This window comes from Ambystoma mexicanum, chromosome 9 (genome assembly GCF_040938575.1).
Source record: "Ambystoma mexicanum isolate Mex_15411 chromosome 9, UKY_AmexF1_1, whole genome shotgun sequence".
Classification (NCBI taxonomy): Eukaryota; Metazoa; Chordata; class Amphibia; order Caudata; family Ambystomatidae; genus Ambystoma; species Ambystoma mexicanum.
The window spans coordinates 517,623,439-517,648,364 of NC_090931.1; the positions used below are offsets into that span (position 1 = coordinate 517,623,439).

General features: G+C 50.4%; 1 protein-coding gene across 2 annotated transcripts in view; it reads right to left on the bottom strand.

Annotated features, from left to right (window-relative positions):
* The window catches only part of PAFAH1B1 (platelet activating factor acetylhydrolase 1b regulatory subunit 1), a 1,367,099-nt gene that overhangs the window by 649,931 nt on the left and 692,242 nt on the right, over positions 1-24,926 (bottom strand). For both annotated transcript variants that reach the window (XM_069615068.1, XM_069615067.1), the window contains exon 8: positions 5,386-5,614. In XM_069615068.1, coding sequence (XP_069471169.1) covers positions 5,386-5,614 — 229 coding nt within the window. The remainder of the gene's footprint in view (positions 1-5,385; positions 5,615-24,926) is intronic.

Genomic DNA, 24,926 nt, shown 5'->3' on the forward strand with positions numbered 1-24,926 from the left:
ATGTTCTTGCAAAACACAGTCCTTCTCCACGTGCATTTTGTCTTCATGAAGGCAGTAGAGACATCTAGAATGCTCGTGCTCCTTGAAGACTTTCTGCAATCCGCATCCAGGGCAGTTCCTAAACAGCTTGGATCCTGGCGTCGAGCTTCCTTTGTCCTGGGCCATGTCCACGGGGTAGGCCTCAGAATCTTCTGGAATCCTCCAAGAAGCGTAACTCGACGAAAACTTCCCCGAGGGGCATAGAAAATTCCAAAACGGGTCCCCGTTGATCGGAAGTAGAAACGGTGGAGCTTGAGGCTCGATTGACCTAAAAAATGAGATTAAACTCTTTGAAAAATCGCAAAATGCAGTAAAAGCTCGAGAGCTATGGCACGAGGACTCCCAACAATTGAACGTGCAGTAAAAATCTGAGTATCGCTGCCAGAGGAGGGGCTTAGGTAGAGGGCAGTCATTGGCTGGGGGCAGTATGACCCAGAGATCAGTGATTGGTTATTAGGAGAAAGAGTTCAGAAACGAAACTGAAACTGATTTTTTATTTACCAAGGATTCCCAGCCTGATGACGGGGAATATTCATGAGCATATGAAGCCATGCCAGACCCCATGCTGGAGAAATGGCACTATATCAATTTCTCAAAAGGGAGGGAAAGGACAAGTTATACAGGTTTAGACTCTAACACCAGCAGCACTTCCCAAGTAGATTGTGAACAAGTAAGGCAAGGCAGTACTTTAGCATATGCAATACTGGAGGTGAAAAGTGAGCAAAATGGCACTTCACAAATTTAAAAAGAGGGAAGGAAAAGGGTGGTTATAAGAGTTAGGTGCACCAACACATTTCTAGGTCAGAAGCAATCTAGAGAAGGCAGTTGTAGCAGATTTAGCCACAGTCAATAGGCCTGTGCCAGTGTCAATGGTACAAGGCTATGTGACCAGGATCAAAATGTTCTAGTAGCTGCAGTCAAGTTTTTGTTTAACGATTCGAAAAGGCGATTTCAGAAGGTGAAAGACAATGTTAGATGACAGGGGCGGCCAACCCAGTAGTTAAGTAAAGGATTTAAAACACCTTTAGCGATACCCAACGAAATGGGAGGCCTGGCGGAACAATGTACCTTTAAAGTAGAAGAGGCTCCTGCGGTGGCGGCAGTTCGGGAGATCCAGCAGAGGAAGAGAGGCTCTTGTCGTGGAGGAAGGTTCAAGTTACTGCACTGCCCAGGGATGAAACCAGCCATGGTGCTGCCAAAACGAATAAAAGGTACGCTCCTTTAAATCGTGGTCCTGGTGGACGGGGTGCCTGGCTATCCGGTCTGCGAGTGCAGGGCAGGTCCTGGAAGGCGATTGGCGAACTGGTTGGCCCCACCAGCTCAAGGGAAGAAGACTCTTGCAGAGGAAGATCTTTTCAAGTCGTTGGAGAAAAGCGGTGAGGATTTGCAGCAGGGCGTCACCGGTGGTTCAGTCGTTGAAGAGGTCTTCAGCTTCTCTCCTCTTCGGTTTCTTCGTTCCAGTGGCGACGTCTTGTCCTAAGGACCCTGCTTTTATGCAGCAAGATCCCCATTCATACAGCCTAGCTGTCACTCACACAGTCGGGAGGCTTTCCTGGCGGGAGAAACCCCCCAGCCTATCAGGGCAGAGTGCGACTTGGGTTGCGTAGGCAAGCCTGTCCAGGGTGCCTATTCCCCCTCCCACACACCCACACATCCCGCCTACCCCAGACTCAGTGGCAGCTAGAGGAGGGCTTCTGTGCAGAAGCCTGCCAAAAGGACGAACAAACGATCCCCGACATGAGTTAGGATTATAGAGAAAGACTCGAGAAAGAAATATTAAAGTTCTGGCAATAAAAACCTACCGGAGTAAAGTTAATATTAAAATAAACCGGCGGTATGTTAAAGGCTGTCAGTAAAAGTGGCAGCCTCGAACAATGGGAAAATCCCATAGAGAAATATTTGCGGTCGAATATTTACGGTATTAACCACTGCCACCAGCCAGAAACCTTTGAGAGAGGGACTGTACGATACCCCATCGAAAATGAACGTTAGGGAAAAACGATTAACCCTTTCCAGTACTTCCATAGTAAGATGGGTTGTACTGGTTTAGTTCATAAGAATTGACTAGTAAAGTCAATGGGGACTTTACATGCCCTGGAAGACAGTAGTCCGTCCCATGGAATGGAGTCTATGATTGGGGGTTGCTACGACACCCCTGTGGTACGGCACAGAGGGTGCTGTGTACCACACATGTTAAAAAGATGATTCCTATGAGGGTGAGAAAAACCCCATAGACCATAAGCACACAAGATAGCCTAAAACACACACTAGCAATCTGTCTAAGAGTGAGAAAAAGGTCTCTCTTAGCAGGAGGAAAGAAATCCTTCAAATCCAGCAAAGCTGCTGGGGGACTCTATAGGTAAGGGAAATTAGCCTTAGAAGAGAATTCTCCCTAACAGGCACGGACGTGGCTGGCCTCCTTACTTTCAAACCGACCCTTCCAAGTGCAATTGGGGCCTTTCCTCTCCTCCACCACCACCACCATCCATCTGTGGCGTTGATCAGGGCTTTATCCTATGGCCATAGCTCTTCAACATCTAGCTGCGCCCCCTGGCCCACTTGAGCTCCACCTTCTTTCCTCACTTTGTGTTATGCTTACGACACTCTGCTTTCCTTTAAGCTTCCATCCTCGATACCTCCTCCCCTTCCTCTCATACCCGACTGCAATTCAGGCGTGGTGCTCTGCTAATGATCTCTGCCGTAATGCCATTAAGACAGATTCTTCTCATTGGGACACCTGCCCCTCCCCACCCCCCGCCCCCCACTCTCTTGACACCCTCCTTGGGTCCCCTCGCCTCTCCCTCTTGGCTGGCTAAAACTGTTGGTGACATCTTTTGACTACTCACTCTCACTCCTTCTCTCCGCACACCATGGACCTTGCCAAGAAGTCCAACTTTCAGATCCACCTCCTCAAGAGGCACTATCCCTTTCCTAACCTTACCCAAGAAGCTCAATGTCTCCAGAGTTCCGATTCTCTGTAGGCTGGACTACTGCAACAGCCTCTTCCTCAATCTGCCTCTCGTATCTTTGTCCTCAAGCACATTGACCGCATCTCTCCAGCCCTAAAAGCCCTTTACATCATCCACAAGGCTGCTGCGGCCTGGGACCTCTTTACTTCTAGCTCCAAATACCTACCTGCTAGAGTCGGTCCTCTAGCTTCAACTCTGCAGGTCAGATTTTTCTCCAAGCAGAGTGAGGTAGATCCCTTTACCTGGCAGGAGCCTCTCTCTGGAATGGCCTCACTTAGACTGGAGTCGGATCACCTTAAGAGCCAGAAACTTCCTTTCCTCCTCCTCCTCCTCCTCCCCCTCCCGTGCTAATGTGTCTCTGCTGCTGCAACTGGTGCCTGATCCCTTATGGGTATTACAGGGGCCAAGCCCTCCTTGACCAGCTCCCCACCCCCCACACTGCCCCAGCATCCCTACCAGACTAGTTTGAATCTGGTCCACACCTCCTTCGCACTTTTCCCTTACCAACTCCCCTGCACATGCCCTTCGTGTCTCCCCTCAGCACTTACCCAGCCCCTTGGCCCCCTCACTCCTCGTCACCCCTCCGCATCCCCCTGTCCACTACCGAGCCCTGCCCCCCCCATTTCCTCCGTCCCTTGCACTTTTTGTCTCTGCACTTGCACAGTAAGAATGTCACAAGGACTAGTATGACAGTTACTGTTGATTCTTCCCCATGTACCCCCCCCCATCCCCTTTTGTCTTGTGGCACCTGAAAGGTGCCATACAAAAATGTCCAATAAATAAAATTAATGTATAGAGGGTCTGAATACTTTCTCCATCCTGGGGTTCACATGTCATTTGAGAGGGTGCAAGTAATGATGGGGCAATTCTCTTTTTAATAGAATGAATAGGAATGGAATGACTGCCTTTTTTGTTGACGATATCGTCAACAAAATCAGTGCCTTCAACTGGCTCCAACGTTTGGATTTTGTAATGTTCCACAGCTTTTTTAAGGAGATTATTAAACAGGAGTTGATTTTCAATAGAACTATGACCTGTTTCAGCAGAAACATAAGGGACTGTGAGATGGTAATATCTGGGTCTTCTGGATCATAACCAGCAGGGTCATGAGGCTCATCATACAAAGTGCATTGGTCATCCTCCCCATGGTTGTGATAGTAAAGAGGATCTTAGTAATCTTGTTGTGTGTCCTGTTGGTCTGTAACATCAATAATAGTATGTGTCAGAGAACTATGAAGAATATGCAACCTGCGTGATATAGGATGAGGTTTCACCTATTTCGAAGTCTAATGTCTTTTGCCTAATAGGGCAGCCTCCATGAAGTCAACCTAAGAAAACACTTGATCATACTATCTTCGAAGTGCTCTCTGGTCCATGATCCTGTTTTGGGAGATCAGGCTACCGTCTCTTTATCAAGTGCATGTGAAAGGGGATAGTTGGCACTAATATATTGTGAGTCCCCTTTTGGATCAATAGGGGGTAAACGTGGGGGCAGAGGTAAGACCACATCCCTTGGAATGGGGCTGTGATGTTCCCTCAGGTGTCATTACCAGTTTTTTGCATTTGATGGTTGTTTCAGCATATGGGAAACATGCGAAGCTGCACGTTGACTAGGGCCCGTTTTTGTTTCTCGTCATGCGCTGAATGCGAAAGCGCAGCAGGCTTATGGCGCTTAGGGTCAGTAGGCTTTGAGGGACCTTCCGCTATCGTGCAGCTTTCTTTTGACGCATCCATGGAGCAATGGATCTGGGTTGTGTGTCTATGGTGTTGAAGTGTGCCACTGTTGGCAGAGGTTTTCCCCATAGCAGTGCGCTGGGCCTTTCTTCCGGGGCTGGGAACAGACACGCACGAGTCACTCTCCCTACTGCAAGGCAAAAGCCTGAAGGAAGTTGAATCCTGCCGTTGAGGGGCTGAAGAAATCGTTGAAATCTGCAGCCAATGGATGTTGGTAGCGCTCGTTAAAAAATGCAAACGAGATACGTCTAAGACGGGAGTAAACCAATTTGAGTAACCTCAACACGAGAGATCATGGGTACAGTACATGTCACACTAGGGATAGTATTACAAACATGCCCATTCAACGTCCTTTTTCGAACTTCGAAAACAAGATGTGCAATACTCTGCACCTACCAGTAGATGGCCGATGCAAAGCATGCGATTCCAAGCAGATTTAGAAGCTTCAGAAATACACACGCGTATGAGAACCTACCATGTGCTCTTCCCGTGTTTTTTTTGCTACGATGTTCTCCATGCATCCCTCACTGCATTTGTTACTTTAGATATCCTATTGTCAGCCTTTAACTTAAAGCTCAGTCATAATATTAATTTTCAAATTACACAGGCATGGTTTGAAATGAAAAGTAACTAAATAAAGTACCTCAGATCCTGTAGCATCCAAAATAGTGGGATACGAACTTTCTGGGGCCCAAGAAATGCATTCTACAACATGTTCGTGTTCTCTGAGCTCAGCTTTACATTCCTTTGTTGCTACAACCCACACGCGCACCGTCTGGTCATTGGAACAGCTAGCAATCAGGGTGCCGTCTTGATTAGGCCGAACCATGCGTACCCATTCTCTGTGCCCTGTAAACGTTTTCACGCAGTAACTATGAAAACAAAAAACAGCCATTAAATTCAAATTGCGACAAATGAAGTGAGATTCTTGGATTTGCAGCAGAATAATTCACAATTGGACAAGGATTTCTTCAGCGCTACAACAACCCGCACCAAATAGGCAAGAGTGCACATAGAAAATATTTTGAAAAGGGAGGCAGTCCAGGGCCAGTTAGCAGGGGGGCCAAGTGTAAGACTGAAGCACAACTGTAGCTAAAAAACGAAATACGTCCCATACCTTAAGAAGAAATTATAGAAACAGATTTCAGGAAGGAAGTGCGGCAAGTAAAGATGGCATAATAACATAGCAATGAGTCCTACGTAGAGAACAAGGATCCAGATTAGGAGGAGGATAAACTAAAAACTATATCAGAGGAAGTCTGAGAATGGTGGAATGATGGATGGGAGATGCATGTAGGCAGCAACAAAAGGCCAAAGAAGTTAACAGTAAGCAAAATCGGGAGAGTTAGGTATGAGTGCTTGTTGGTATTAATTAGTCACACACCAGCAGGAGACAGCTATCGCAGCAAGATTGGTTGACTTAAATAAAAGGGCGTCAGCTTTTGCTATTAAAGGAAGACAGAATAGCAGATTTGAGCATAAGAAATCAACATACAATATTTACACAGCGGCATGAAAGGAAATGTGATTTTAGCCAGGTATAGGCATCATAATGGAAAATATTACCATAGACAGAAGACCGGTTAAGTTGAACAGACATGCAAAGTAATCGTCAATATGACAAATTGTCAAACTTCGAGGAATGCAGGGTCAGAAAGGTCACATTTCACTATAACCATTTTATATATTCCAAGATGTTCTGCATCTGGTAATATGGCAAATGATGCAAGCACATCAATCATACATTATAAAATCACTCCAGAGCTCCACAGAGCCATTGATATTGTCCGTTCATAGCTATGCCAGCCTGTCAAAGTCTTCCACATCCAATTACATTGTAGCCCGTTAGGCAGAATCCTGTGCAGTTCCCGTGGGGAACACTGCAAAAAGATTAAGACTACAGGAGTAAGCAGTAACCCCAATTGGTAGCAGTCTCTACCACCCAGATGCACCTGGAGGCTGTGACTGAGCAGTCAGACTTCTCTCAAGAAGAGTAGGGCAGTATGTAGAGTATACACAATAGGGCTAAAAACACAGAGCAAACAAACACTGACTAGAGCTTTGTATAAAAAGTATATAATTATTTAAAACACACTTTAGGCAATATACTAGCACTCTAAATCAAAAGCAAGTTAAAACAGTCAGTTGAAGTATACACACCTCCCTTAGTAACTATCAGACAAGTCAGAGTTAAAACACGACGATTTGTTAAACAGATGCAAGCGCATAACCTGATGGCACTCCAATAGTTCAGTTAAAGGGTGAGAAAAAGGCAGAGCATAGAAATAAAACAGGTCCAAACACTTTAGGCGTTCTCAGCAAGGGAAAAAAGGCAGTATACCCTGTAGAGCCGAAGTTCATAGGCCAGGCCCACTTTAAATGGAGCAAAGTGAAATGTGCCCACGATCACACAGTTTGAAATGCATTAAAAATCTATGCAGAATGTTCAAAAGAGGTTGGGGCGATTCAAGAAGATAAAGTTAGAAGGTCTGGGGCCAACCCAGTTGGAAAGCCAAGGATTTAAGGGTTGCCTTGGGCAATCTGAAGAAAGGGAGGCCAGGCAGGACACAGTACCTTAAAGAGAGTAAGTTCCAGCGGTGGCAGTTGTTCCTGGCAGTGGCTGCAGTTCCTTGTTTCGACCAGGGGAAGAGAGGATCTCGTCGAGGAGGAAACGTGGAGTCGTTGCACTGCACAGGGATGAAGCCAGTCGCTGATTTTGTCGATAAAAGGTGAGTGCCTTTTATTCGCAGTCAAAGTGGTGAAGCTTGGCTATCCGGCCGCCGGGGTGCTTGGCACGGGCGATTCGACCAACAGACATCTATAGAAGGCGAAAGGGGCAAACTGGTTGGTCCCACCAGCTCAGAGGAAGAAGACTCGTCCAGCAAGTGGTGAGTTTGTTGCAGCAGGGCTCCGCTGGTGGTGTCGTCGTTGCAGATGGCTCAGCTTCTTCCCTCTTCGGATTCTTAGGTCCTGTGGCGACTTCTGAAGTTCCAGTCCCAAAGGCCCTGCTTTTATGGAGAAACCCCCCCCCCCCCCATTCAACAGCCTAGCTGTCACTCAAACATGCTAAGTGGTGAGCCGGGCGGTTCACCACTGGCCCAATCAGAACAGAGTGTGACTTGAGTTGCTAAGGCAACGCAGTCCAGGGTGCCAATTCCCCTCCCCATCCATCTTGTGGAGAAGCCCGCCAAAAAGTGGAAAAAAGGGCTCGACCTTGGTCAGAATTACAGAGACGAACACGAACGCCATTTTAGACAAGAGTTCTGGCAAAAAGACCCAACTGTTGATTTAAAATTAAATAAATAAACCGGCGGTATCTTTAACATTGCACCAAAAAAGTGGTGCGTTTAAAAATAAAGGGGACAATGCCATAGAGAATATTCCGGTGGAATATTTCGCGTGATAACCACTGCCACCAACCAGAAACTCGACAAGGGGGGACTGGACAGTGTCCTCTTGAAAACAGACCCAGGGGCCTAATAAGTAACCCCTTCCAGTACTTCCACAATATGATGGTTTGTACTGGTTCTGTTCACAATTTAAGACTAGTAACGTCAATGGTGACTTTACATGCCCTGGGAGACAGTAGTCAGTCCCAGGGTATGGAGTCTATGTTTGGGGGTCACTATGACACCCCTGTGTTACTGCACTGAGGGTGCTGTGTAACATACACAAAAAAAATAGATGATACCCTATGGAGTAAAAGACCCCACAGCCCAAAATCACAAATAGTCGGAGACATACCTCAAATCATGCCTAAGAGAGGGAGTAAGGAACAAGTTACTTACCTGTAACTGTTGTTCTCCAGCACGGGTCTGGCATGGATTCACATGCTCATGAATATTCCCCGTCGTCAGGCTGGGAATCCTCGGTAAAGAAAAAACCAGTATCATTTTCGTTTCTGATCTGTCTTTCGTAGTAATAACCAATCACTGGTCTCTGCGTCATACTGACCACAGCCAATGACGGCCCTCTACCTAAGCACCACCTCTGGCAGCCAGCTTCAGATTTGGAAGCACGTGAAGTGGCAGTATGACCAAGTGAAGAGCCGCAGAGGGGTAGGCGGGAGGGTTCGCATGTGAATCCATGCCAGACCCATGCTGGAGAACAACAGTTACAGGTAAGTAACCTGTTCCTTCTCCAGCATGGGGTCTGGCATGGATTCACATGCTCATGAATAAAGAATACATAGCAGTACACACATGCACAACCACGGGAGGTGGCAAAGGCTCAACATTAAGCAGTACATCAAACTCAACATTAAGCATCTTACCTCCTCACCAGGCTCACCTCAGGCGAACAGGTTGCGCAGCACTGCTTGGCTGAACCTGGACTCCTCCCTGGAATCCCGATCGACGCAGTAGAATTTCGTGAAGGTGTGCGTCGACCTCCAAGTAGCAGCCGTGCATATGTCCAGCAGGGGCACACCAGAAAGGAACGCTGTGGTAGCTGCGATCGCTCTGGTGGAATGGGCTCTCGGACGGCCAGGCAGCGGTCGGTTTGCCAACCGATGACAGTACATGATACAGCCTGAGAGCCATCTGGAAATGGAAGCCTTCGAGAGAGCCTTTCCCTGATTGACAGGTCCAAAGTTCACAAAGAGTTGTGACGTCTTCCGAAAACACTTCGTGCGGTCCACGTAGAACTACAGCGCTCTAGCCACATCCAGCGAGTGCCAAGTCCTCTCAGCCGGCGACGAAGGCGACGGGAAGAACACAGGCAACACCAAGGGTTCGTTGAGATGGAAGTCCGACGGTACCTTGGGCATGAAGGAGGGGTGCGTCCTGAGCACTACCCTCGTGTCGTGAAAAGTCAAGTACGGGGCCTTGCAGGAAAGGGCCTGGATCTCTCCCACCCGTCGTGCGGAGGTGATGGCCACAAGAAACGCCGTTTTCCACGACAGAAACTTCAACGGGGCCTAGTGCAGAGGCTCGAACGGAGGTCCCATGAGCTTGGTCAGCACCACGTTGAGCTCCCACGCCGGGGCCGGCGCCTTCACCGGCGGGAACGATCTGAACAGTCCCTTCATGAACTCTTTCACCAGACGATGAGACCACAAGGACGTCCGGCCCGTGGTTCTGGTGTATCGGGAGATCGCAGCAAGATGAACCTTGATGGACGCGTGTGCCAGTCCAGCTTTGGCCAGCGTCAGCAGGTACGGCAGTACCTGGGGAGCCGTAATCCGTAGAGGGTTAATCTTCTGTGCGTGGCACCAGACAGAGAACCTCTTCCATTTGTGTCCGTAGCATTTAAGAGTCGAGGACGCCCTGGCCTTTGCAAGAACCTCTCTGCAGTCGGCCGGTATGTCGTATCCTCCAAACTCTAGCGCTGCAGGAGCCAGGCCTGCAAGTTCAGCGATTTCGGGTCGTGATGGAGGATGGCGCCTCCTTCCCTGGAGAGTAGATCCGCGTCCACCTGCAGCTTGATTGGCGGGGACGCTGACAAGTCCAGAAGGTCCAGGAACCATATCTGCCTCGGCCACGCAGGTGCGACGAGGATCATCCTGCACCGTGAGCTCTTGAGCTGGTTGACGAGCCGGATTAGCAGTGGCAAAGGAGGGAACGCGTAGAGGAACAGGCCCTCCCAGGGGAACGAGAACGCATCGCCCATGCTCCTCGCCTGGGGAAACCTGCTGGCGAACCTCCGGCACTTGGAGTTCGTCGCCGTCGCGTAAAGGTCGATCTGGGGTGTGCCCCACCGTCGGAAGAGGCGATCCACTAGATCCTGCCGTAGTTCCCACTCGTGGCACGAGCGCAGTTCCCTGCTGAGTGAGTCGGCGATGGTGTTTTTTATCCCTGCCAGATGAAACGGCACCAGAAACATCCTTTGGGCGACGCCCCAATGCCACAGGTCCGGCGCCTCCTTGGACAGCGCTGGAGACCTGGTTCCGCCCTGTTTCCTGATGTAAAACATGGTGGTGGTGTTGTCGGTGAAGATCCTCACCACCTTGCCCATGAAGGACGGAAGGAAAAACCTGAGGGCCCAGAACACTGCACGGAGCTCCAGGAGGTTGATATGGAGGGACTTCTCCGTCGGGAGCCAAAGGCCTCTCGCATGCAGATTTTCGGTGTGCGCTCCCCACCCTTCCAGGGAGGCATCCGTGGTCACTGTCTCCTGGTGGTCTGGGGTCTGGAAGTCCATGCCCGCCGTCAGATGCGCGCGGTTGCCCCACCACCGGACCGCTCGGTGGAAACTCTCGTCGAGTGTGATCCTCTCCTCGAAGTCGCCCGTCGTTTGGATCCAGCGCGCATCCAGGAACTCCTGCAACGGGCACATCCGGAGCCTGAACATGGGAATGAGGTAGATGCAAGAAGACATCATTCCGAGGAGGGACTTGATGGACCTCACCTTGGCCGCGTCGGAAACCAACATCCGCTGTACTTTGCCCAGGATGGACCTGGTCCTTTCCTCCGACGGGGAGGCCAGAAGGGACACTGTGTCGAGCTTCGCTCCCAGAAACAGTGCGTTTTGCGCGGGTACCAGGTGGGACTTGGCGTAGTTCACGGAGAATCCCAGGTCCGTGAGAAGTTGGACGGTCCTTGCCGTGTGCTCCACGGCGAGCTCCCTCGTCTTGGCTCGGATGAGCCAGTCGTCCAGGTAGGGGTAGACGTGGATCCCCTCGCGGCGCAGCTGCGCCGCCACCGGTGCAAGGCACTTGGTGAATACCCTGGGTGCCGACCGTAGTCCGAAGGGGAGGGCTTTGAACTGGTAGTGACGCCCTTGGACCACAAACCTGAGGAATTTTCGGTGCCCCTTTAGGATGGGAATGTGGAAGTAGGTATCCTCCAAATCCAACGACGACAGGAAGTCTCCTTCCTCCAGCTGCCCCAGGACGTGCTGGAGGGTGACCATCCGGAACTTCTGCGCCTTGATGAACTTGTTCAGACTTCGCAAGTCTAGGATGGGGCGCCATCCTCCCGTCTTCTTCACGAGGAAGTATCTCGAGTAACCTCCGGAGCCCCGAAGCCTCTTTGGGACGAGTTTGATGGCGCCCTTCCTGAGCATCGCCTTTACCTCCAGGAGAAGCTGAGGGACGTGAAGCTCTTTCCTGGCCACGGGGGGGACGCGCGGGCACCTTCTTTGAAACTCGAGCGCGTGGCCCCGGGCTAAGGCGTCCAGCACCCAACGGTCGGTGGAGATGGACTCCCACACGCTGACGAAGCTCGCCAGCCGGCCTCCCACCGGGGTGCTTCGGTGGGGGCCCGACCCCACGGCCGGTTCAATCCTGTTTCGATGAGGCTTTGCCGCCTTGACCTCCTTGGCGACGACGGCGGGGTCCGCCAGACTTGCCTCGTCCTCTGTAGGCCTCCTGAGACGACGAGCGGGCCGCTTGACGGTAGGTGGAGAAACCGCCGCCGGAACCTTTGGAGGCGCCCTTGCCTCCGCTGCTCCGAAAGGGCGTCCGTCGTTGCTGCAGAACCCCAAGGGCCCGGGCCGTCTCAGTGTCCGCTTTAATGGCCTGAAGGGAATCGTCCACTGTTTTCCCAAACAGGTTATTCCCATCGAACGGCATGTTCAGGACTCTGGTCTGTACGTCTTGACGGAAGTCCGTAGCCTTGAGCCATCCACGCCGCCTAAGGCACACGCCGTTGCCCAACTGGCGAAACCCAGTGTCGGCGATGTCCGTCGCAATAGTGATGGCGTGGTCCGACGCCACCTCGCCTTCCTGTAGGATCTCCAGGGCATCCGCCCTCTTGTCATCCGGTAGGAAGTCCAGCAGGGGAGCCAGTTTGTACCATAGCTCCCTGTCGTAGCGGGCCACGATAGCCAAGGCGTTGGCCGCTTTAATCGTCGCCGCTGCAGACGAGATGACCCTGCGTCCCCTAGCGTCCAATTTCTTTCCCTCGCCGTCCGGTGGGGAAGTCGATGTGGAGGCCGCACCCCCTCCCCCCCCGCTTTCTTCCTGGCCGCCGCGGAGACGACGGAGTCCGGGGTAGGCTGCGCCCAGAGGCACAGGGGGGCCGCGTCCGGGACCCGGTACTTCTCGTACCGGTCTCTTCTAGCTGGCGTCGTGGAAGGGTTCTTGAGGAGGGCGAGGCCCTCATCCCAAATGTCGTCCAGTAGAGGCACCGCGAGGACCGTCTTCCTCTTGGCCTCGCGCCGTTGATAAAGGAATCCTTTTTTTTTCTTCTCCTCAGGGCAGAGTTGGAAAAGCTCGGATGCCCTGGCGATCATGGAGTGGAACGATCCAATCTCGTCGGGCGGAGAAGCCCTGGTGGGAGGTGACGACGGTAGATCCTCGTCGTATACCTAGTCGTCCGTACCCGTCGCTGCCGTGTCAGTCCCCGTATCATCCCCTCGGGTGGACGGGGAGGAGGGCTGGACGGGGCGCGACGGCTGAAAAGGAGGTGGAGGGTGAATCCTCCTTTTCTTGGGCGGGGGAGCACCAGAAGGTCCCGGTTCAGGATCCCCCGACGGGAGAGGTCCCTCCGTCGGCAACGGTAGTCTCGTCCTTATCTCTGAACATAAGGACTGTATAGCCAACAAAATGGCCGCCGAGTTGTCTTGTGGCGCTGGCAGAGGGGAATCCGACGGGCGATCAGGGGCCCCGTCGGCACCCTCGACGATGTCGTCGTCACCTGCGTCGGGATCCATCCCGACGGGCCGGTCTTCTTCCCAGCCAATGCCGTGGCTTAAGACCTCGATCAGCTCTTCCTCTGAGGTTGAGGCCGAATCTACGACGCCCTGCCCCCCCTTTTTCTTCCCTGCCGGGGATTTCACGGGGGTCCTATCGATGGGCACAAAAGAGGATTCCCTCCCAGGTGGCAGGAAGACTGAGCCCCGAGGTCGCCACCACTGGTGTAGCCTCCACAGGCTGAGCCAGGGCCGTCGCTCTCCCTCCGATGGGGCCTTCGAGCTCGACCGGGGCCTCTCCAGGAGCTTCGCCGGGTGCTCGCCCTTCCTCTTACCCGACCCAGAGCGTTGGCTCGTGGCTGAAGGTGCCGGGGAGGGTCCGCCCTGCCTGGCGCCCGTAGAGCCCGACCGTTCGGCGCTCCCGGTGCCAGCGGACTCACAGTGCTTGGCCTTGTGTTGGACCCCCGTCGCCGGGGCGTCCTCAAAGGTCTTAGAAGACCGCTCGCATTTCTTCCTCTTCTTCTCGCCTGACGGGCTCTTCCCTTCCAGCCAGTTGGCGAGACGTTGATGGCGGTCTTTCATGGTCCGCTCCGACATATCGCAGCAAAACGCACAGTCCTTCTCCACGTGCGTCTTATCCTCATGTAAGCAGTAGAGACAAAAGGAGTGTTCGTCCTCAAAGACGTTCTGCAGCTGGCATCCAGGGCAGATCCTGAACAGCTTTCCGGGCGTCGAGCTTCCCTTCTCCTGGGCCATGTCCGGGCCTGAGAAACTTCTGGAGTCCTCCAAAAGCGTAGCTCGACGAAATCTTCACCCTTGAGGGGCGCAGACGAATCCGACACGGTTCCCCGTTGATCGGATGGAGAGTCGGTGGAGCTTGAGGCTCTTTTGACCGAAAAAACAGTTTTTGAGAAAAAACGTGAAAAAATAGCACGAACGCTGGAGAGCAATAGCACGAGGATCCCAACACATGAACGTGCGGTAAAACTCTGAAGATGGCTGCCAGAGGCGGTGCTTAGGTAGAGGGCAGTCATTGGCTGTGGTCAGTATGACGCAGAGACCAGTGATTGGTTATTACTACGAAAGACAGATCAGAAACGAAACTGATACTGGTTTTTTCTTTACTGAGGATTCCCAGCCTGACGACGGGGAATATTCATGAGCATGTGAATCCATGCCAAACCCCATGCTGGAGAAGCAGATTAACCACCATCAGAAACAAAAAATTGCTCACAGTCAGAGGGGCACATTGGGGGGGGCTATGAGGAATCCTTAGGAGGAAAATTCCATCAGAAAGAACATTACCAGTGGTTAAGTAATTTGTTCCTCTAATGGATTGTGTCCTCCCACGGATTCCTCATTTGATAGATTTCATAGCAGTTTCGGAGAAGGAGGTGGGAGAAGTAGATATTTGTAAAGTTTATCTAGCATATAACATTGAGTAGAACAGCCCTTCCAAAGCAAGCGTCCTGGCCCGACGGAGCCTAAATAGTGATGTTTTGAGAATGTATGGAGGGAGGACCATGTTGTGGCATTACATATTTCTGGCACTGGTGGACTTATTTGAAGAGCCAAAGTAGTTGCCACTCCTAGTGGAACAGGCTCTTAAATTCACAGGGACATCCTTTCCAGCAGTAGAAATGCATAACATGATCCATCGTGAGTGTGTTTAATTGGTCAAGGCTTGGCCTAATTTGTGACCAGTGTAACCACCGAATAGTTCATAAGTGACCCAGGCTGATTAGACTTTGTGTGGGCTGCACACCCTCATTACCATTCTACTGGTTGTGTAGATTTTGATAAGTCAATATTGAAGAGACTCTTCCCATTTAGAAAGGAACAAATTTACACACTTGGTGCCACCTCACAATATAATTTGTAATACCAATGAATAGTTTTGTCTGATGGTTGATGTACTCGAAATGACATGCATTACTTACTGTAAAAGCATTTCTGATGATTTTATCTGCTTAGATTCACATGCTGTGCACATGGTCCTACATCCAGTGGTAACCGCGGAGTATTGCATCTTGTCTTTCGGGGGACGTCAGCATAGGCGTGTCTCAAACACTATCCCTATCGTGACGTGTGTAGTACCCAAAATCCCTCATGCGCCGAGGTCGCTCCGATTGTATTTTTTCTGACATGAGGGAGCCCAAGGCTATAGTGAGTACATGAAGAGAGAAAGTAGTAAGAAGTCTATGTTCCTTCCACCCAGAGCGGGGAGGCAGGGAGGGCGCATGTGAATCTAAGCAGATACAATCATCGGAAATGCTTTTATGGTAAGTAATGCATGTCTTCTGATGCTTGTTAATCTGCTTAGAATCACATGCTGTGCATAGACTAGCGAGCAGTACCCGAAGTTGGAGGTGGGTTGTGAGAAGGAACATTAGAAAAAAAGAAAGATGTCTTAGTACTGCGTGTCCCACCTGAGAATCAGACCTAGAATGAGTGTCTAGGCAATAGTGTTTTGTAAAGGTGTGTACAGAACTCCAGGTTGCCGCTTTGCAAATGGACTCTAGGGGAACATTTGTAATGAATGCTATGGATGCCCCAGTGCCTCGAGTAGACTGTGCTCTAGACTTGAAGGGCAGTTCTCTCTTTGCAAGAGTGTAACAGTGTGATGCATTTGACAATCCACCTTGATATTGCTGATTTAGAGACGGGATCCCCTCCTCCACCAGCTGCCACTGAAACAAAGAATTGTTTAGTTTTCCTCAGTGGTTTTTTTCTATCCATGTAGAACATGACTCCCCTGCGCACATATAGTGTGTGAAGGCTTCTTTCGGCCATGTTAGTAGGTCTCTGGAAGAACGTGGGTAGTTCGATTGACTGGTTCACATGGAACTTCCAAATAAATTTCGGCGCAAATCTGGGATGAGTGTGCAGAACTACCTTATCTTTGTGGACTGTTACAAAGGGGTCCAAAACCGAGAGGGCCTGTAGTTAGCTAACTCTTCTGATAGAAGAACAAGTTACTTCTTACCTTGTAACATTCTTTCGATGGGATGGTCCTCCGACATATTCCTTATCTTTGATAATTCGTCTACAGCTTGCTGGCCTCGGAAATTTTTTCAGTAGAGGGGATGCCGCGCGTCGACGTCCGCCGAGTCGATGTCCCTCGACGGCCACCGTATCGGCGCAGACATCACCATGCCCATAAATAGCCACGCGCGGCGTCCGTTGCTTAGTTCCATTTTGTAGTACGAGAAAAGTCATGCCTGAATTGGTTATTGACCTTGAAGGAGAGTAAGCTGCAACCGCAAGGGAAGTATTACTGCGGGGATGGATGGGAGGGGTGATAAGGAATACGTTGGAGGAACAGCCCATCGAAAGAACGTTACAAGGTAAGAAGTAACTTGTTCTTCGAAGGGATTGTGTCCTCCGACGTATTCCTTATCTTTGATAGACTCCCATAGCAGTGGCATGTAATTGGAGGTAGGAGTAAGAATGTCATGCACCCCTTAGGGGTGAACCGAATGTAATACGGCTTTGCCAAATCTGGTCTCTTGACTAGTGGAGGAATCTATGTTGTAAAATTGTGAATGTATGTGCGGACGACCATGTGGCAGCCGCACATAGGTCTCTGACCGGTACCCCTCTTTGGAGTACCGAAGAGGCTGCGATACCCCTGGTTGAATGAGCCATAAGATTTTGGGGTGGTTCTTTCCCTGCCAGTTTGTAACATTCCAGAATGGCCAAGATAATCCACCTGGAAATGGTTTTTGTTATGGGTAATCCCAACTTGTGACCCGAGTATCCTACAAACAGTTGGTCTGCTTGCCAGATCCTAGCCATTCTGCGGATGTAAAAGCTTAGAGCTCGCCTTGGGTCCAGCCTATGTAGTCTTTCTTCCTCTTACCCCGGATGGGGAGGAGGGTAGAATGAAGGTAAGGTAATTTTCTGAGTAATATGAAATTCAGAAACCACCTTTGGGAGGAAATTAGGCTTCACCTGTAGGACAACTTTGTCCTTGTGGAAAATTGTATGTGGGGGTTTACAGGAGAGAGCTTGTAGCTCGCTCACCCTCCTAGCAGATGTTAGTGCTACCAATAGGACAGTTAAGCGTGAGAAATCTCAGCGAACAAGAGTGAAGTGGTTCGAATGGAGTGCCCATTTGGAAGTTTAAGACTAAATTTAAGTCCCATAAGGGAACCTGGAATGGTTTTGGAGGATAAACATTAGTCAATCCCTTGAGAAATTGTAACACTAGAGGTAGTTTGAAATAGGATGGTTCCTTCGCAGTGCGCTTGAAGACTGAAAACGCTGCGAGATAGCCTTTTACAGTGCCAACTTGAAGGCCTGAGTTTGCCAAGTAAAGTAGAAACTATAACACCGTTGGTGTACCACATGAAAAAGGGTTGATATTCCCTTATCTACACCAGCTGCAAAATTTGTTCCAACGGCAGCGGTATAAAGACTTTGTTGCTGGCCTTCTGGCCGAAAGCAACACCTCTATGTCATCAGGGAGGTCCCAATACTAGTACCTCACCCTTTCAGAAGACAAACGTGAAGGTTGAGGGTTCTGATGTCTGGATGGAGAACCTGACCTCCCTTCTGCGAGAGAAGATTCTCTTTGAGGGCAAGACGGATTGGAGGGCAGATGGACGTATCACGTTCTCCTGGCCCAGTCCGGGGCAATTAGGATCATGGTTTTACGGAATCTTCTCAACCTCCTGATCATTTGAGGAATAACAGGGACTGGTGGAAACGTGTAGAGAAGTGGAAACTCCCAGTCCACTTCGAACGCGTCTCCTAGAGCTCCGCCCGGGGGAAATTCCCTTGAATAGAACAGATCGCACTTCCTGTTGGTGCTTGTGTCGAACAGATCCACCTGAGGGGTTCCCCAAAGGGCGAAGATCTCTTGAAGGACTTCCTGAGCTAGCTCCCACTCGTGGGAGACCGTTCTGCCTGCTCAGAGCGTTTGCTGTCAAGTTCTTCTCGCCGGCTAGGTGGACTGCCGATAGAGAGCTTCCTTCCTGAATTGCCAAAAACCAGAGCTGCATTGCCTCTCTGCACAGTGGCAGTGATCCTACGCCGCCTCTTTTGTTGAGGTAGTGCATGGCCACCGTGTTGTCCGTCATTATCAGGACATTTTCCCCTGTACTGATGGCAGAAAAGCTTTCAGCGCTAGTCTGATCGCTCTCAGCTCCAATAGGTTGATGTGTAGTCTGGACTCCGATGGAGACCAACGACCGCTGATGGTCAAATCGTTGGCATGGGCTCCCCACCCCGTGAGTGAGGCGTCTGTGACTACTGTTATCTCCGGCCATGGTTGCCAAAATAGTTCTCCTTTCAAGATGTTCTCTGGATAGGCCCACCATTGAAGGTCGCGGGCTACCTTGTCCGGAATCCGGAGGAGATCTGTCACTCCACCTGAGAATTGGGACCACTGAGTTCTCAGTGCCCACTGAAGAGATCTCATTCTCAGGCGAGCCTCGGGCACAAGGAAGATGCAGGATGCCATGCGGCCTAGCAACCTCAAAAAGTCTAAGGCTGGGAAACGTTGGGCATCTTGAAACTTGTTGACCATCTGCAGAATATCTTGAGCCCTCACCTCTGGTGGCGAGGCTTATCCCAGGGAAGTGTCCAGGACCGCTCCAATGAACTGGAGTCTCTGTGATGGTATCATCTGTGACTTCTTTAAATTGAGGGAGAAGCCCAGTTTGTGAAGGAAGTGGCAGACATAATCTAGCTGGATCTGAGCTTGTTCCGAAGATACAGCCCTGATCAGCCAATAGTCTAGGTAGGGGTAGACGTGGATCCCTACTTGCAGCCACTACCGACATTAGCTAGGTGAAGACCCTCGGGACGGAGGTTAGCCCAAATGGCAGAACTCGAAACTGATGAGTCGCCAATTGCGAACCTCAGGTATTTCCTGTGTTTGAGATGGATTGGCACATGGAAATAAGCATCCTGAAGGTCCAGGGATACCAGTCAGTCCTGGAGCTGGAGAGCCTGAAGGATCTGAGAGTTACCATCTTGAACTTGTCCTTCTTGAGGAACTTGTTCAATTCTCGTAAGTCCAGGATGGGTCTCAGTCCTCTGTCCTTCTTTGGTATGAGAAAGTAGGGGGGAGTAGCAGCCCTTGTTCCTGTCCGCTACAGGTACCGGTTCTATGGCACCTTTCTCTAGCAGGTCTACCATTTCCTGCAAGAGGAGCGGATCTGGAACTTTCAGAGAGCTGTTCCTCGGTGGATGACTGAGGGATGCGTAGAAAAGGCAGGCAGTAACCTTGGGCAACTGTCTCCAATGCCCAAGCATCTGACATAATAGCCTGCCATTCGTCAGATGGTGAGTTAACCTGCCCCCTACAGGTGTCTTGTGTAGAAAGACCTCAGAGTGGTTTGGGGGCGGCTGATGCAGATGCCGAGGGTAAAGAGGCACCTGTTGCGGCTTTAGTACTTTTGACCCGTCCACCTCGGGTGGATCTCCTTTGGCCTCTTTGAGCCGGCTGTCCACTGCCTTTCCCAAATGCGGAATAGCGAAATGACTTTCCTCTTCCAGAGGTTCCTGAGGGGCGAAAAGGAGTTTGGTGGATTGCAGCTCCTAACGATTTTGCCGCCGCTTTAGATGTCTGCAACTTTTCCAGACTGTCATCAGCCTTCTTTCCAAATAATGAAGAGCCGTCAAAGGGCATATTCAAAAGTCTGGCCTGTACATCTGGAGCAAAGCCAGTCCCTGGGTCTGGCTTAACAAATTCCACTTCTGGGGAAGTGTCCAGCCCACTTGCCTCATGTAGTGACTCCTGTAGGTCCTTCAACCTTCTTTCCTCAGAGGTGAAATCCTCTGAAACAGGCAGTGTGGTCCTCTGCAACCCAAAGGTTTCCTGGTCAGAATCTTCCCCCTCTTCATAAATTGAAGATAGTCCAGGGTACTCTGACCTCTGAAATGGTGTAAAACCCATCTCTAAGGCAGAAGGAGCCAAACTCGTCATTATTGGGCGAGAAAACATTGATGTCGTCGACGTCGATGTGACAGGCTTCGAAGGCGCCGAGAACGGCATCGAGAAAACTGGAAGAGGCCTTGAAGAACTCGAGAGGATCGGTATCCTACTCGAGGATGTCGACGACGGTCTCGGCTTCGTGCCGGAGGCCCTTGGAATCACCGTTGGCTGTGTAGTAGCCTTGGTCTTCTCTTTCATCGGCGTCAACGATGGCGTCGAGTCGATCGACCGATGCGTCGAAGAACCATTCGACAACAGCGTCAATCCATGCGTCGAAGGAATCTTCGACGACGGCGAAGATGGTGCCTTCTTACCCGATGGCTTGTGGTGCTCTCAGGTGGAATGTTTCGCCGGGCGCAGCGACTCGCAGCGTTTTGATTTTTTGGGTTTTTCACCCAGGGTATCACCCTCAGCTGTCTTCGAGGGGTACAAGGCCGCTTTCTCGAAGACGCTTACCATTTTCTTTCTGAATTCCTCCCACTCAGCCTGAGAGCTGTGCTTTGTGGGACAGGAGACCCTTTCTGGGGAAACAGAAGACGAGGAAGGGGGATCTTCAACGTCTCTTCGAGTGTCTTGATCTCGACGAATGGTGGGAGCTACTTTGAGATCTAGAATGGGAATGTTTACGACGGCTAGGAGACCAATGCCTCGACTCAGCCGAAGAAACTTTCGAGGAGGTTTTGACTGACTTACCTCTCTCGAGCTTCCCCTTGTGCTCCTTCAAGGCTTTCGCAGTCATGGACATGCAGTCCTCACACTCCGAACAATGGTGCTCGGCTCCCAAACACCACAAGCAGATCCTGTGTGGATCCGTTAGACATTTTTTTGAAGCCGGATCGCAGTATCGTCGGTTCCGATGAAGATGCCATTGAGATCGAGTTAGTATATTAGAGTAGACGACAATGCATTACTTACCGTAAAAGCATTTCTGATGGTTGTATCTGCTTAGATTCACATGCTGTGCATAGATCCGACATCCAGTGGTCACTGCGGAGTATTGCATTTTGTTTTTTCGTAGTCGAAAAGGGGACATCAACAAGGCGTGTCTGTAACACTATCCCTATTGTGACGTGCGTTGTACCCACAATCCCTCACGCGTCGAGGTCCCTCTGTTTGTATTTTTTCTGCCCTGAGGGAGCCTTCTATACGTGAGCGAGTACAGAAAAGAGAGAGAGAGAGAGAGAGAGAGAGAGATGTAGAAAGGTGTCTATGTTCCTTCCATCCGAGCGGGGAGGAAGGGTGGGCGCATGTGAATCTAAGCAGATACAACCATCAGAAATGCTTTTACGGTAAGTAATGCATTGTCTTCTGATGTTTGTTAATCTGCTTAGAATCACATGCTGTGCATAGACTAGCGAGCAGTACCCGGAGTTGGCGGTGGGTTATGAGAAGGAACAGTAGAGAAAAGATGTCTTAATACTGCCTGTCCCACCTGGGAGTCAGATCTAGAGTGTGCATCTAGACAGTAGTGTTTTGTAAAGGTGTGCACAGAGCTCCAGGTAGCCGCTTTGCAGATGGACTCAAGGGGAACATTTGCAATGAACGCTATGGAAGCCCCAGTGCCTCGAGTGGAATGTGCTCTTGGCTTGAAGGGTAGTTCTCTCTTAGCAAGAGTGTAACAGAGTGATGCATTGAACAATCCATCTAGATATAGTCGACTATGCAAATGCATCTCCTTCTCTTCCTCCTGCCACCGAGACAAAGAACCGATTAGTCTTTCTCAGTGGTCTGGTTCTTTCCATGTAGAACATGACAGCTCTGCGTACATCTAGTGTATGCAGACTTTTTTCTCCCAAGCTGGAAGGGTTTTGAAAGAACGTTGGTAGTTCTATTGACTGGTTTACATGAAATTTTTAGATGAATTTTGGTGCAAACCTTGGATGTGTGCGTAGAACCACCTTATCCTTGTGAACTGTTACGAAGGGGTCTAAAACAGAAAGAGCCTCTAGTTCACTTACTCTCCTAATGGAGGTTATAGCTATTAGGAAAGCAGTCTTAAGAGTGAGGTCTTTAAGAGTTGCCTTGTGCATGGGTTCAAAAGGAGGTCCCATGAGTCTAGAAAGTACCACATTTAAGTCCCATCCGGGAGCTGGGTTAGCTATCAGAGGGTGTATTCTCTTTACCCCCTCCATGAAGGCCTTGATAACTGGTATCTTCCACCACGACACTTGAAGTTGGGAAGTGGTGTATGCAGAAAGTGCCGCTAGGTGGACTTTAATGGAATTGAACACTAGACCTGAATCCAGTAAATTGGTCAAGTACAGAACAATCTTAGTGGGAGAGCAGTCAACCGGGTTGATGCTCTTACTTCTACACCAGATGACAAATCTTTTCCACTTGCTAGAATAGCAGTGGCGAGTATTAGGTTTTCTGGCTTCCCTGAGGATGTCCATACATCTCTGCGGGAGTTGTAGATGTCCAAATTCTATGATCTCAAGAGCCAGGCTGCTAAGTTCATGGTCTGAGGGCATGGATGCAGTGTCCTGCCCTTGTCCTGTGACAGCATATTGTACGGGCAGGGAAGTTTTTCTGGGGGAGATAGGGACATCTCCATCAAGTGAGCGAACCATGGCTGCCGGGCCCACATTGGGGCGACTAGTATCATGGTTACCTGCTCCTGGTGCATCTTGTGCACCACTTTGTTGAGAAGGGGAGTCGGGGGAAAGGCGTAAACAAATTTCCCTGACCATTGAATCGACAGACCGCTCCCCTTGGACTGGTTCTGGGGGTACCTGGAGGCGTAACTTTGGCATTGTGAGTTCTCCAGAGTTACGAACAGGTCCATTTCCGGGAATCCCCATTGCGTGAAGACGTCTAAGACGATGTCTTCGTGCAATTGCCATTCGTACTCTTCGGGCAGGGGGAAGTCTCTGCGGAGTTCGTCTGCTAGCAGATTGAGTTCCCCTGGTACTTGTTGTGACAGTAGGAACATGTGTTTGAGAGCCCACTTCCATATATTCTGGGACAGCTTGGACAGTCCTGGAGAGTGGGTGCCCCCCTGTTTGTTGATGTAGTACATGGCTGTGGTGCTGTCTGTAAGGACCATCACTGTCTTCCCTTGTAGGTGTACCTGGAAGGCTTTTAGAGCTTTGAACACCGCCAGTAGCTCCAGTAGGTTTATGTGCTTGGATGCTACGTTCGGAGTCCACACACCGTGAGCAGTCTGATGGGATAGGTGAGCCCACCATCCTGTGAGGGATGCGTCCGTGGTTAGAGTGGCCTCCACCGCGGATGTGGCAAAGGGTTTCCCTATAATCAGGTTTTCCTTTGTCCACCACCGTAGCGAGAGAACCAAGGCTTGCGAGACCACCACTAGATCGTCCCATTGTCCGCTGGCCTGACACCGCTGGCTGTTAAGCCACTCTTGCATTGGGCGCAGGCGCGCGTGAGGTACCAAATAAATACACGACGCCATCATTCCTAGCAATCGCATCGCTTTGCGCACCGTCACCTCTCGACCTGCCACATATTGGGGGATCTGAAACAGCATGTTTTGGACCCTCTCGTTGGAGGGGAAGACGAGGCCGTCCTTTGTTCGAATTAGAGCCCCTAGGAATTGTTTGACTTGGCTGGGGTCTAAGCTGGACTTCTTCTCGTTGATGAGAAGCCCAGTTGGAACAAAAGGTCTACAGTCTTTTGGGTGTTTGAGAAGCTTGTCTCGTAAGAATCCCGTTATGAGCCAGTGGTCGAGGTAAGGGTATACTGGGATGGATAACCTGCGCAGGTGGGCCGCTGCCACTGCCAGTACTTTCATGAATACCCTTGGTGCAGATGCTATGCCGAAGGGTAGCACTCTGAACTGGTAGTGTTTGCCCTCTATCATGAACCTGAGGTATTTTCTGTGCGCTGGCAACATTAAAATATGAAAGTATGCATCTTTCATGTCCAGTGTTGTCATGTAATTTCCCTGTGATAGCAGTGGGATCACTTCCTGTAAGGTCACCATACGAAACTTTTGGGGTTTGACAAACTTGTTCGCTGGGCGCAGATCTAAAACAGGGCGCATGGTTAGATCCTTTTTGGGTACAAGGAAGTACACTGAATAAATACCTTCCATTACCTGAGATAGAGGCACGACCTCTATGGCTCCTTTTTCCAGCAGTTGGTCCACTTCTTGGAGAATGTTGGCGAGGTGTTCCGGTGTCATGCGGCGTCCCCTCGGGGGTCTGTATGTTGGGGAACTGTTGAACTCTATACAGTAGCCGCAGGCTACAGTGGAAATTACCCAGCGGTACGATGTTATTCCCTCCCATGCTGGAAGAAAGGATGTTAACCGGCCCCCGACCGGGGTTGCATGGGAGGGGACGCAAATCTTCGCGTCACTTGGTGGTGTTGTTGGCTTGGGAGCCTCTGGGGGTGGAACCCCGGCCTCTTCCCTTGCTACGACGTTGACCCCTCTGATTGTACTGGCCGCTATTACTTTGGTAGTTGCTGGCAGAGTACTGTTGGTTTTGTTGCTGGCGTTGTCCACGAAAAAAGCGCTTATTACCAAATCCCCGCCTGTTAGGGGGTTTTGAAATTTGGTCTAAAGTCTTTATTGTATCAAATTCTTTCTTCACGTTCTCCAGCGCGTCATCCACTGCTCTCCCAAAGAGGTTGGACTCCTCTATGGGTTTATTAATAAGGGACGCTTGTGTTTCCGCCTTAAATCCGGAATTGCGAAG